General features: G+C 35.7%; 1 protein-coding gene across 3 annotated transcripts in view; it reads left to right on the top strand.

Annotated features, from left to right (window-relative positions):
* The window catches only part of IFIH1 (interferon induced with helicase C domain 1), a 28,833-nt gene that overhangs the window by 9,566 nt on the left and 4,271 nt on the right, over window positions 1-14,996 (top strand). For all 3 annotated transcript variants that reach the window (XM_055717519.1, XM_055717518.1, XM_014283005.3), the window contains 8 exons: window positions 791-871; window positions 4,268-4,488; window positions 5,336-5,546; window positions 8,599-8,816; window positions 10,366-10,482; window positions 10,959-11,082; window positions 11,172-11,405; window positions 13,513-13,769. In XM_055717519.1, coding sequence (XP_055573494.1) covers window positions 791-871; window positions 4,268-4,488; window positions 5,336-5,546; window positions 8,599-8,816; window positions 10,366-10,482; window positions 10,959-11,082; window positions 11,172-11,405; window positions 13,513-13,769 — 1,463 coding nt within the window. The remainder of the gene's footprint in view (window positions 1-790; window positions 872-4,267; window positions 4,489-5,335; window positions 5,547-8,598; window positions 8,817-10,365; window positions 10,483-10,958; window positions 11,083-11,171; window positions 11,406-13,512; window positions 13,770-14,996) is intronic.

Consider the following 14,996-nt stretch of genomic DNA (forward strand, 5'->3'; position numbering starts at 1 on the left):
TACAGCTATATAAATTACACTTCTGACTGAAAAAAAGTTAGCGTAATACACTGATTGCCCAGCAGAGGGAGAGCTTAACATTAGAATGTCTACAGTAAATTTGCCAGGTTTCTGTGGCAGTGTCCAAGTCTTCTATTGGGTGTAATGGTTTTGTCTGTCTCGCTTTTACTTGCATAATTTGGAAGATTGAATAATTCACCTCTACTTTTATTTACACAGGAACCACGATTTACTCTTTTCGTGTTACATGGAAAAAGCCATAAAAAACCCCCAAACAAACAAATCATAGTTCTGGTTTTGATTTCCTACTACTACAGATACAACTCACGTGGCTTACAGGGAGTGAGAGAATGTCTTCAGTTTGCCAGCAGTGCAGTATATCCAGTAAACTAACATGTTTTTCTTGCTTTTGACTCTTCACCCCTCTGAAAAGATACAGTAAAATATGACTAGAGGGGATCATGCAGGCAGTCATGTTTGGACCCTTGCTTTCAAGCAAACAGAATGTAGATGCCTGAACAGAAAATCATGACCCACATTGCCTTACCTCTGTTATGTTTTGGGTTTTTCTCTTCCACTTCATATTTTCTTCCATTAAAAAATGAATTTTATTGTTCATAGTTTTTTCTTTACCTAAGAAAAAGTTTAATAAAGGAAATAATACCTCAGCTATCCCTGCCAGACATTTCTCTAGTTTAACAACTTTGGGAGAGAGCAAACAGTATGCTTTTGCAATTTATATTTGTATAGCAAATATACTACACTGCCTTTGTTTGTGTTTTTGGTTTAGAGTCCGATGTCTCCATAGGAGATGGAAGGTTCGGTAACTTGAATGAAAACCTGGGACAGAGCTGTACAACCAGTGATTCAGGTAAGTTTCCCTTCTGTTACTTAGTAATTGCAAAATAAGCCCTGGAGGGTAAGTACTCTGTGAATGGGCTAAAACAAAGAGTTCACAGTATTTAGATGCCAGACTTCCTCTTATTTTGTCAGAAAATCGATGCTATTTTTATGGGTCTGGACTTAAGCCCCTGCCCCAAAAGATGTGATTTACTGAGATTGTCTGAATAGGTCTCTAGACATCATCATCATACAAAATGGTCAGTGACGCAGAATGGTAGAATCACATAGGCTGGAAGGGGCTTCCAGAAGTCATCCAGTGCAGTCACCTGTGCAGGTATTGATAATGCTGCCACATACACGTGCTTCTTGTTCTCAGAGAGGAGCTAGTTTGTGCCTGGCCCCTGCATAGGGTGACAGGGAACAGGACATGCTTTAGAGGCATTAAAGGGTGAGGAAAAGCATTTCCAGGGTACTTGCAGAACAGTAATGAAGGTCCACTTTGGACCTAAGTAATTGAGTAGCCCTGTTTTCAAAAACAACCTAATCAATGGAGGTTACTACCTCCATTTGCAAATCTCACATTTATACATATGTGCAAGTTCTAAACAAAGTTTTAAAATAAATATCAGATTGTATTTACATAATACTTTGCAGACAGGTATGAACTTCCTATGTATATACTCTGAGCCCAATTAAACACTGCTGTTGTAAAAGACATCCCCTTTTTCTTTTTTTCCTTCTTTTTTTTAAACTTAGACCTGAGGCAGAACAAATTTGGAGTTGTCCATTATGGTGGACAGTCTGTGTTTGCCTACACAGAATTCAAGAGGAACTATTTACCTTCTGGAATCTAGCCTTTATAAAATTTGTGCTGGGACTGTGTCTTGTACAAGGGCTAGAAACAGCAATATGGGTACCTTTCAGGCCAGCTCTGCCTAATAAAGCTAATGTTAGATCAGTAAAGTCAATGTAAATGTTAAATATGATATACCTGCAAAGTTTTTACTATAAATGCTTTTAAATTAGTTTCAAGCTTTTCAAATATTGAAATCCATGTGTTTTGTAAATACACAGAAAATTCAGGGTATCTGAGATATAAGTTGCTACCCTGTAGCTAGGATTTTAGTCTGCGTGTTGTTAACTCTGAAGAATTTACTTTGTACTTCTGCATCAACTGAAGTGACTCATCAGTCACATTGTATTTTTTTCTTACTGTGTCATGTTAAATGTCTGGGCACAGAAACTTCTCTGTTTTGTGGACAGTCATACTGCATCAGTTAGTACAGGCTGGTGGTATGTGGCAGCACATATATATGTATGGCTTCATCATTTAAGATTCCTGAAAAATCTCCTGTTAAGTAAATTGGGCATTGGCTATGTCCAGTAGTCCAGCAGAAAAAAAAAAAAAATACCTACAGTTATGTGAAGAATGCAGAATAGATTTTTTTTTTTCCCAGAGTTTACTTGCCATATGTTATGTTTACATGTGGGCTTTAAAAACAACTAGTTAAAATGTTGCAAAAAAAAAAAAAATCCATGCTTTTTAATCGTGCCTAGTAACCTCAGTGAGAGAAACTATAAGGAAAAAAAAGAAGGCGATACAGATGGACTTTGTGATATTTATGGATTTTATAATTTGAAATTTTGCAGTAAGGCTGTTGTATTAACAGAGATGTTTGGATAGCATCTTAACGCACCAACATGATTCAGATTTTGATGCAAAGTATCATGTGGATTTAGTCGCAGCTTTTTGTGCAAGGATCATTTTACATTTAAGAAAAATCGTGGAAGTAGGACAATAGAATAATTATCATGTTTCTTTTAGCCCAGAGCAGCATTTCTTGTGAGCCTTATACAAAGGCAGACAACTTCCCTGAAGTTATACTGTGCACAATGAAAATTCTTTAATGGAATCGTACCCTATGAAAAGATTCCTGTATTAGCCATTTTCTAAACAGGGGCTGAGGAAGCTAGGAGAGAGCCAAGTTAAATATTTTTCAGGCCTGGACAGTTAATTGAGGATGTTAAGGAACTGAAATTTAACCAAACAGATGGGTGATAAAGTGCTAGCTTCGATATGAGTGAACCATTGAATTTAGCCAACCAGAAAGCAAACAGTGTTCTTCCTCAGAAGAGAGTAGTAGAAGTCAGATAAGTAACAGCAAGTACTCTCTGGTGTGAATTTCCCTGTGTTCCAGGTAGTAGTACTGCACTCACATTAAAAGGCAAAACAAGCAAAAAACACTTAAGAATGGCATTCAGATGTTTCCATCAGCAGTATTTTACCAAGCTTCATTAATTTTTGTTAGTTTAATTTTATTTAATGGAATCAGGGACACTAGAAAAATACACTTATTTTGTGTGTAATGCATCAGTGATAATAAAATCCTCATGATTCTTCATTTAATGATATAATCAGGAAATAAAACTTTAGGGTTTTTTCCCCTCATTTTTAGTCTAGTACAATGAATTTGTGCCTTCACTGAAGACAGTTAAATGCTTGGAGGGTGATTTAAACATACCTGTAGGGGTCAAAAAACAAGCCCAAACCTCCACTGAAATAAATCCTTCTGATTATTAATATATATAGTTTCTGACTTCCTAATTATATGTAAGCTCAAGAGACTTGATATGCTTTTCTTTCTGTCTGAAACAATACAACAGCGTTTTCCACTTTTAAAAAGACTTTTGAAAGTTGGTGTTTCACCTGTGAGCCATAAATCTGAACTCTGTGCCATTGCATTTTATATGATAGATGGAAGGTTTTGGCCTTCAGGTGGCAAATGTATATGGCTTTTTAGTGAACAGCTCAATTGCATTATGTATGAGTCAGTCTGGAAGCAGCGCAATCTACCATGAATAGGTGTGATGCACTCTGCAGTTAGCTCTATCTTGTATGGGCAATTGAATTTTCTTATCTATTTGATCTTTATACTTTATAACTCCCTTCATCATTTTTTAAGTGGTCCCTATCTCTTTTTCTTTCTATGGCTCCATTCTTTTTTTCATCCTCTGGGAAGTATTTAAAAAGGTAGCTCACTTGCAACCAAATAAATTTCGGAACTGATGAAGGAGAGCGTCACATAAGATTGGCTAGATTATAAATACTGCAGCTCTGAACACAACCTTCAGTGCAACTGAACTGTATCATTTGAATTCATACGTAATAATAGTCATGCCAACATCGATGGGTGAAGGCATACTGTGGCTTATTCCACCTACCCTAGTTGGTGACTGGATGTAAGCAGTTCTGATCCAGAGTTGCACAGGTCCACAGAGCAGCATTGCCTATGCTAATATGCCCCATTTCTATTTATTCAGAAGATGCTTCTGACAGTAAATTAGTATTTTTCCCTTTGACATTTGTTCAGTATTCTGACATTTTATGGCTCCTGTTTGATACTTATATTTCTTTGTGTCTTAGATGAAGATGAAATGGAGAGCAGAGCTTCACCTGAGCCAGAAATGATCCTGAGAGATTACCAGATGGAAGTTGCAAAGCCAGCACTGAATGGGGAGAATATTATAATATGTCTCCCTACAGGCAGTGGTAAAACCAGAGTGGCTGTTTACATTACCAAAGATCACTTGGATAAGAAGAAAAGAGCATCAGAGCTTGGAAAAGTTATAGTACTTGTTAATAAGGTATGTTGGTCCATTTATTAAAAAACGGTATTTTTCAAACATCATGCACTGTTGATATAGAACTTGTAAAATGAATATGAACACATTTCTCAGCTCCTCCAGATGTAGCTATGTTTAAAGGCTTACAACTCTAGATGTCATCTCCACTGCACCATCATCATGGTGCAAGCATGAATGATTTTATTTTACCTAGTGGAAGTGCAAATTTAGATGTGCCCTAATAAATACATTATTGAAAAAAGTACAATTTCACGTTAGAATGAAAAGAACTGAAATCATATTTTAAATAAAACTATTTTTCATATTCCGTGTTTGTATTTGGTAATGAAGGCCACCTAATGAGTCTTACAGTAGTTAGGAAATATTCTGACAGATTTTCTGATAATAGCTGCAATTTTTACAGTTAAATTTAGGACATGTAATCTTCTATTGTAATATTAAAATACAGAAATTTAAGAATTTTATTAAAAAAATAAGATACCCGTATCATCTAATACAAATAAGATTGTTAGCATGTTATAAGCTCAGTTAAAGAGCCAGAGCATGCATGGTTTGTTCCTTTTTTCTAAGGCACAGTTAAGTCCAAGTTCTTGGGCAAAAAGGTTTTGCAGGAGCAGTTGGAAGGGAGGGGTTGGTTCGGGGACTTCTCGTGCTTGGTTTTGGTTTTTGTGTTTGGTGTGGGTGGTTTTTTAATCTTAGCCTGCAGTGAATAAGGGGATTTTTGCTTTTTTAAAAAGGCATATTTTGCACAAGATTTATGTTCACCTAGCAACATTTCGGGCAAATAGGCATGTATTTTTAATCCTATGTATGCTCTGGTTTAAATTCTTTGGAAACTTTTATTCAGGTACCATTGGTAGAACAGCATTTACGAAAGGAGTTTAATCCATTCCTGAAGCGTTGGTATCAGGTTATTGGTTTAAGTGGTGATTCTCAGCTGAAAATCTCATTTCCTGAAGTTGTCAGAAGGAATGATGTCATCATCAGTACAGCACAGATCCTTGAGAATTCACTGTTAAATGCAGCTGAAGAAGATGAAGAAGGTGTTCACTTATCAGGCAAGCTTTTAATTTTGAAATTTTTACAGAAGGGCTAAAATTATGTCTCTTTTCTGGAAAACTGCAGAGTAAAATGTGCCACGTTCAGTAGTTAATGTTTTTTCAATAGACTGGTTTTATAAATGCAAGCTGAGAGTCAAAACCAGATCTTAGTTAATGAGCATGCAATTTTTTCAAGCCAAATTAAGCTCTAACAGTTCATTTGTACTAAATATTTGTTATGCTTCCTATTTTTATCTAGTTCAAGCACAACTTCATTCAAATGCAGCTGTACTGGTTCCATTTCCAAGCTTGGTGCAACATTAAGCCATAAACAGGTTGAGAAAAAAAAATATGAAAACTCAAATGTAGTTGGGAGTTTATGAAATACAATGGAACACAAGATAAAAGCCAGTCTGTTATATAAGTTTTATTCTTCAAACTCTTATAATTTTGCTAACGTACAGAGAGAATGGTTACCTATAACTGCCTCTCTGAGTTTGGCAGATATCATGGTCTCCTACATCAGATGAAGGAAGTTGAAGAAAACAAAAGATACAAGATGAGATGAGGTAAAATTGTTTGCCCGGAACAATAGTGGCAAGTATCTTATGGGATCAGAAAGGAAAGGTGTTACCTGCCGGTGATGTACAAGTAACGGAACAGCTCATGACTTCAGCTCCAAGATTTGGGCTGCAGTGACCCTTCTTTGTGAGATGTTAACTTCTCCCTCTACCTGCATGGAGTTAACTCTTTTTCAGATGGGGTAGGATGTAGCTGAGGGGAGAACTATGATATTCAAAATAAGGGATCTGAGATAAAGGAGTACTTGTCTAGGTATTACAAAGACAGCAGAAAAAACTGAGGGGTCAGTGTGTCTTACCAGTGTGTAGTGCTGACTGGAGTATTGCTTGATGTAAACTAACTCCTGCAGAGTCACTTGGGTACCTCAGAATTGTCTCCCCTCCTTCAGAATTGCCTTTTTATTAACCTAGGCAGAGCACCAGAGATTTTCTTGTACTTATTTCCTTTCCACTGCACCAAAGTTGTTAAAGCTTACTGAATCATTTGGGAATGCCTTATAGAGGCACCTGAACATTTCTACAGGAACTGCTGACCTGATTAGAATTGGGCTGAGTCCCAATCATCTTGTGTAATGAAGTGTTTTTTTCAATGGCTTTCACACCTTGCAAAGTTTCCTTCATAAAGAGCTATATTTTTTCCAGAACTGAGGTGGGCCTGCAAACAGGGCTGTGTTTCCTTGCTATTACACCTGTGCTAGTAAGCTCAGCTGGACCAAAGCCAAGCAAGCCTGAACAGAACCAGTTCCATCTTCTATGGCTATAACTATGTTAACTCACAACCTATATAAACCCTCCAAATTACTTAGAAGTCTTTTATTCCTAATATCTGTTCATAGTTTTTTCATGTTTCCACAGAGGTTTGCATTACACGTAACATGGAATTCCAACCTCAGAGCTGGAAGTCCCCTCTCTTAATTGCATTTTACCAAGTGTTTAGCCTCTTCACCAAGGGCTGAAGTCACTGTTTGGACTTTCTAAAAGCTGTGTATCACTTCTTAGTAGAAGCACATCTCTTCTGGTGGGTTAGGTTCTTCCTGAGTAATGATAAGAATATACATTACAGAGTTGATGGTCAAAATCAAAGGGAGTAGTTTCATGTTGGCAACATAACTGAGAAACTGCCAGCACTGCTTCTGAAGTCTTGCAATATGTAGAAAACTTAGAAATAAATAGAAATTTAGGCTTGAAACCACATCACTCCGGTCCAAACTGGCTTCCTGAACCCCTTGTGTAAAGACAATCACATTTCCCCAGTGACATGGAGCACTAGTTTGCTTTCCTACTGGTAGTCTTTTCTTTAGCTTTTAAATAAAATTTCCCTTGTTCAGTCTCCGCCTTTTCTTAGGTTCTTGAAAGATTAAGTTACGTGGTATTTTCTCCAGATGAAAGGCCAACTGAGCATGTTCTAGCTCTCTGTTAGTTTCCAACTTCTGCTGCCAGTTGTTGCAAACTCATTTGTAGTGATGCAACAATTTAAGCACACTAATGTGTAAACAAGACCATGGAAATTGTCCAAATGAAAGAAAGAAAAAAGTTTAACCCTGATCATTTCAGTGATCTGCTTTATAGTAATTTCCACAAACATCTGCTGACTTGTAGAAAACAATGTCAAATTAGATAGTTACTGGGCAGCTACAGGAAGAATAGGAGCTCCATAAACCAGTTTTGCTGTTAGAGAAACAAAGAAATGTTCATGAGTCTTTCAAATCAGAACCTTGAAATATATGTCACAGGCTGCATATGCAGATAGATTAAAGAGTTGTTTTCTATGTTGGTAAGAAATATAAAACAAAAAAATCCTAATTTTCCTTATCATATTGTACTTGTTGCATGTAAATATGATCTGACTGAAAAACACATAATACCTGTCTGAATCTTCATCAGTTTCCTCTGCTACAAGAGATGGTTGGTGTGCTCCCACCATCTGTTTAGTCTTTCCAGTGACGCATCCATAAAGTAATATAAATCTTTTAATTGGATGGGAATAGAGAGGAAATCTCTGTGTTGCTATAAAATGGAAGCATGTTTTGATCATGACAGGCCTTTTTAGAATATCAGAATGGCTTCTAACATGTTCTGTTTCTCATAAACAAACAGTATGCAGTTTGTTAGATACAATTGTGGATATAAAAGATAGAATTGAGTTAGTATGGTATGTTCTTACCACTGGTTATTAAAAATCTCTGATGTTCTTTATACCATCAAACTGGTTTTGCAAAAATAGAAAAACTTTTTACATTATGAGAAATGTAAAACTACTTGACACATCAGGACTGCAGCAAAGATTCCGAAGTCCATTAAATATATACAGCTTCCATCCACGCCTTCCTCCAGCACTACAAATTTCCTAATACATTAGGGATCAAACTGATGCATTCTCTTCAACAGTCACCTCACCTGTGAGAAGGTTTAGTCACACAAATTCTACATTTGAAAGAAAATTAATAATAATAGGGATTTGTTGTTTTTTGTTTTTTTTTTGTCCCCAGATTTTTCACTCATCATTATTGATGAGTGTCATCATACTCAAAAGGAGGGTGTCTACAACAATATAATGCGACGTTACTTAAAAGAAAAGATGAAGAACAGGAAGCTGGCAAAAGAAAACAAACCACTGATCCCACAGCCTCAGATTCTGGGACTTACAGCCTCACCTGGTGTAGGAGGTGCAACATCCTACTCAAAAGCTGAAGAGCATATTCTGAAAGTAAATAGCCTGCACACTTACAAACCATCAAAGGGATATTTTCTTCTTCGAGTAAAACCTTTAAAGTCAGTGTTAGGCTCCAAATATATAATCTGATTTATTTTTTTCATGTGTACATGGCTGTTCAGCTCACAACCCATTCAGCAAATTGACCCACTACAAATTAATGGAAAACCATGTACAAAAAAAAATTACTTCACAGAGGAATAGGGTTACTAAAAGCAAAGTAAAAAGATTGCCTCACTTGAAAAAAAGTCTCAAGATCAGAGGCAAGAAATCCACAAGCGTGAGGTTTTACAGTTAATAAAAATCTTATTTTTCCATTGATTAATTAGAATTACTGTGTATTCCTAAATCTTAGAGAGATCATGGTACTTTATATCTCTGTTTATAGAGTGACTAAGCTGGGCTTTTGTTTGGAACCAAGAAAATGAAAAACAAAGTTGAATACTTAAGCAGAAACCACTTGTGAGGTACAGGTAGCAAACAAATGTTTTTCTTTACAGCAATTAGAGTTGCTTGTTAAGAGGGGAATATTCTGTAGTTGCTTAAACACCTGACTGAAGATAATTGGTTAAATTCTATACTTAAAGAAACTTTATTTTACTTGAAATTCAGTGGATTTATGTTAGTAATACAAAAGTAGAATTTAGCCAAATACTCTGGTGAAAACTCCTAACTAGCAAATAGGACAAGAACAGAATGTGATATTGAATATTGAGGCCTGCAAGAAGCTTTTATGCTGTGTGGAGGTAGATACAATTGCGAGGTATTTTGAGAGAAAAACTTTCTGGCAATAGGAAAAGCAGAGAATTCTTTTTCATCAGCTCTGAAATCTTAATGATAGAGTGCTGGGGTTTTATCTAAAGAAATGTAATCCAAATATGCAAGCTCAAATAGGTAACTACTGCTGAAGACGTTAGAAAGGTTGCCTACTAGACTTCCTTTCCTGTTTTTTCTGCTCATAAAAATCTTAAGGTTTCTGCTTATTACTTTAAACTTACTGAACAGAAACGTACATATTTTCTTCTCGGAGGACATCAAAAGCAGGAAAGGTCAGTTCAGTTGTGCAGGTAGCACAGAATTTTTTTCAATCTGTTCTTGTTCCAAGAAAGATAATTTCAAATTATTTTCTACTCATGACCAGCTCTTACTTTTATAATTAATCCCTAACTTTTATTTTCTTTTTTTTTTTCTATTTCACTGGGGGAGTTTGTTCATTTGTTTTGTGCTCCAAAATCTACTCTTCCAAAGTATCGATGGTGTATTTTTCTATCCAAAATACCTGTTTTGCACCCTGATTTACCTAATTTTTCCCTGTGTGCAAGGATCACTTCTGGTCTAAAAAGTAACTTGTTCAGCTTATCTCACATGCCTTTCAAAGACTTGGCCTTTCTTATACTGATAGTGTTTGTATCCAATTTTGTAGAAAGAAAATAAAGTTATATAAAAGCCAATACCTAAATGAGAAGCTCTGTTGCATTAATTCAGTTTTCATGTAGAGTAAGTCATTAAATGTTAAAAGAAATAATGTTTTGTTTTTTCCCAGATCTGTGCCAACCTTGATGCATGCAGAATCATGACTGTTGAAGAGCATGTCTCCCAGTTGAAGAATCAGGTGAAGGAACCATATAAGAAGACTGTGATTGCAGATGACAAAAGAAGGGTATGTTTTTTCAAACAAATCAGTGTTAAAAGTTATATTGCCCTTCAAAAGTGTGTTGTATGGTATCAAAAACTTTTGGCTAATGCTCTTTTTCTGTAGATTTATGGTGATCTGTAGTGCTAATTTGATCATGTGTTTTTTATCTGCTGCTTTTCTCTGTATGGAAAAATATCAGTAAAGTCGAATAGCACTAAATTTTTACTTATGTGAGTATATTTTTGAGGTAACTTGTCAAAAGACTTTCTGAACCATAGTTGAAATGTCTGTATTGGAGTGACATTGTATTCACTAAAAAATGTTACTTCACAGTGTAATTTTTGTAATATTCTGAACTATTTAATTTCTATAACTCTAAACGCACTACTTCTTTTTTTTATTATTTAAAGTTTAATGCTTTAAAAAATTACTCAGTGTGGTACTAGCCAGTGTTTTTTTGTTGCTAGAAGATGCTTACTTACTTTGATAATCATTTCTAGGATCCATTTAGAGAGAGAATTACTGAGATCATGACAGACATTCAAAACTATTGCCAGCTCTATCCAAAATCTGAGTTTGGAACTCAGCCATATGAACAGTGGGTGGTTAGAGAAGAGAAAAAAGGTAACTGCACAGCAAAAATATCCCAACTTTGGATTTCTTTGGGTCATTCTATATACAGGCATAATTTTGCATCTTTTGTTCACTTTTAGCTGCAAAAGAAGAAAAACGTAAGGAGCGTGTCTGTGCAGAGCACTTGAAGAAATACAATGATGCTCTCCAGATAAATGACACTATCCGAATGGTAGATGCGTACAATCATCTAAATAACTTCTATAAGGAGGAGAAAAGTAAGAAGACAGTAAGGAGCGATGATGATGATGATGATGAACCAGCAGTATCAAAACAGGATGAAACAGATGAATTTCTAATAGGTTTATTTCATGGTAAGTTTGAAATCCATTATGGTATTTAATATTTGAAATCCATAGATTATGCACTAATGTGATTTGTGGGCCCATTAATTATTACATCCTCAAGATTGCTGTGTTGTTTATTATAATAGTATCTGGATGTCCCAGTTCATACAGGATGGAATATGTTAATAATATTAATATATGTTAATAACATCATAGTGTGATCATGTCCCAACATGTAGTAGTTCTTCAGCTTTGGCCCAGCAGCACTTTCTTTTTGCTGATAGTTTCTCTGCTTTTCTCCAATGAAGTGTCCCTGAGGACACTCTGATAGATAAATAGAATGTGTCTTCCAGTAGACACTCTTCAGGGGCAAAAAGTTGAGCAAATGGAATACAAAAGTAATGAAATTATGGGGGTTTAACCAACCCTTTCTACCAGTTTGTTCGTCTGTATACTAAGAGATGGAAGTGATGACCCTAAGTAAGTTTCAGGTAAAGACTGATTAGTGAGAGATTTAAACAGAGGATTAAATTGCAAAGACCAAAGTTATTTGCCTTTTTTTCATATCATTCACCTTGGGACTAGGATTCATTCAGTCCTTGACACACTAATCTTTTTCCTCTTTTTTTTTTTTTCCCTTGCTGCCTTTACAATGACTAATTTGTTTGCATTGTCTACAGCTCCTGGGCAATGCAAAAGAAATTAGATTTTACTGCAGCATGTCTGTACTTAGAATGCCATCATTAAGAAATTCAGGAAATGTAAAAAAATAAACTTTTAGAAAAAGAGATTAGGTTAGTTAATGTCATTGTGGTTTTTAATGACTCTTCATACCTGTCTTTATGCCCCCTTATTTAGAATTTCAGTGTTGAGCTGTTGCTGAAAACCAAAATGTTAAACTAACTAAAAACCAAAATGAGTTGTCTAGATTGCTTTCTTTTCCACAGGTAAATGCAGTTCAAAGAACCTGATGGTGAAAAAGAAATTATATTCCAATTTGTTTTATTTTTACCACTGAAGGTGCCAGGAGTAATGGAAAAAAATTTGTAACTTCATTTCCCAGCTTTTAAAAGTGGAGTGCATCTTTGAGTGATAAACTCACTGCAGCCCTTAGTGTGGGTTTAACTAGGGGGGAAAATTGTGGGAGTTTATTACATCTACATATACATTTTTTATGTATTTGTATATGTTTGATTACATTCTAATGTGACTGTAGTCAGAAAGCCACTGCCTAAGGCAGGGGTCCTCAAACTACGGCCCGCGGGCCAGATACGGCCCCCCAGGGTCCTCAATCCGGCCCCTAAGTGGTTTAGTAGTTTGTGATACATTGACTACCATTGCACTGGACAAGGTGCCGTGCAATAATCTGCACAGAGTGATGAGATCGGACTATAATATCTTAACATACAAGGCCACCACCTTGAAGTGTTACTGTATTTGCGTGATCATCTGTCAATGACATAGGCTTTTAAAATTAGAAGTTTTGTAAAAAAAAAATAAAAATGAAAAAAATAAAGCATGTGAGGAGTCCTCCCTGGTCATGGTCAATAGAGCCTGTTGAAGAGAGTCATTCATTTAACATTTTGCTGAGTGTATTTAAATGTCTTTAAAAGCTGCAGTGCCAATAACAATGCACCCATTCTGGTGTCTATCACATTGCATGTTTCTAGTGAGGATTCCCACTTCACTGAATGTCCCAAGGTCAATTTTTGTCTAAACTTATAAAAACATCAGCTCTGAGAGCAGTGCATACCAATCTGTTTCTCCTTGTAAGACTTTCCCTGTTATTTTAAAACTGTTCTGCAAATACTGTAAGCTGTGATTTAACTCTTTAATACAGTGCATGTAACTGTACCACTTAGGGTGTGTAGACAGTTTTTTTCTTTTGCTTATTCCCACCATGAAATATGGGCAAAGTTAAAAACTTAATGGTGATTTGTTTTGATAGATTAGTGTGTTTTTAATGAATGTAAACCCACTTGAAATAATTGGCATGCCATAACTCTTCAAACTGGATGTGAATTAGCCATGCTGTGGGAATTATATAGGAAGCTGCTCTTTGCTTTGTTTTTTTCTAGAGCTGTTATATTACATGGTTACTTTTTTTTTTAATTTACATCTGCTATTTTTAAAGCAAAAAAGAAACAGCTGAAAGAGTTGGCTAGAAAGCCAGAATATGAAAATGAGAAGCTAATACAGTTGCGAAACACTTTAATGGAGGAGTTCACGAAGACTAAGGAACCTAGAGGAATTATTTTCACAAAGACTCGGCTAAGTGCCGTTGCTCTGTTCCAGTGGATTAAGGATAACCCAAAATTTGAAGAAGTGGGAATTAAAGCCCATTACCTTATTGGTGCTGGACATAACAGTGAAATGAAACCCATGACTCAGGTACAGCATGCAAATATTGTACATGATTTGAGAAAATAGCTTGTTTTAATACTAGAACAACGGACTGAAGTTTGGAGCCCAGAGTTCTGGTTTCATACCTGCCAACAATTTACCTTCATAAGGTGCAGAATATGTCAGAATAATTTTATTTCCACAACAAACAAGCTTTTTTGGTTTTGGATTCTATGGCGATAGGAGTAACAGGCAGATGTTTCTTAGAGAAGTATATAGTCAAAAGGGGCACAAGTTGTAGTGAGGCATAGAAAGAAAAAGTGAACAAAATACAAATAGCAAAAATGTGATAATTAAATGAGTTTATACTTATCAGGACAACAGTAATTCAAATTATATTTTAGTTGCTGAATTGAAAAATAAAATTACAGTGTTGATTATGCATGTCTTTTCTTGATATAATTGCTTAATCAACTTATACCGATTTATATGCATACTTCACACTGATGCATAAGAGAAAGAGAATTTGCCAAAATGTGCAATGAAAATATCACAATTGATCACTCAACAGTCTGTCTCGTACTGTTGTGTTGACTTCATACACAACATCTCTCTCATGATTTATACCTCCAAATTAAACATTTTCAAAACAAAGTACTTCAGTATCCTAAAACCTCTCTTCTCTTCTGCTTTTTACTCCCCATAAAAACTGCCATTTCAGCATTTAAACAAAAATGGCGTGGATTATTGCTGGGCACAGTCCATTTCCTTCAGCTGCTTTTAGTTTCAAAAAAAAGTTAGGAATTGTTCCCTCAAAAAGTTGCTCGTTTTCTATGAAAATTTGGTATTTAATATGTGTACCACATCGCACAAACAAAACAATAGCCTCTTGATTTTGAAACTGAATATAGCAAATCAGAAGTTTCTGTCCCTCCGTTCAAGCTCATTTGAAATACCCAGCTACTTCAGAAGTCCATGTTTTGGATGCTTTATTTTTATAAGTGTATCATTGCTGTGCTTTTATTGCTCCCCAAAATTATGGTCCCCACTTATTATGGGGAATTTTAAGTGCTTTGGAACTTGACTTGGAAGTGCTGAAGTCTATACTTTAAACTGAAATTACTGAAGTAGTAGAAATCCAGAACCTCTGAATAACTGCTGAAAGAATTTGAAAATAATAGAACAACTGTATTACTAAAACTCCTAGTGCCTATGAAACAGGCTACAAAGTTCCAAGCTCAGTTATCTTTAAAAGATTGACTTCAGCTCCCTTCC

The sequence above is a fragment of the Falco cherrug genome, chromosome 8, assembly GCF_023634085.1.
Source record: "Falco cherrug isolate bFalChe1 chromosome 8, bFalChe1.pri, whole genome shotgun sequence".
Classification (NCBI taxonomy): Eukaryota; Metazoa; Chordata; class Aves; order Falconiformes; family Falconidae; genus Falco; species Falco cherrug.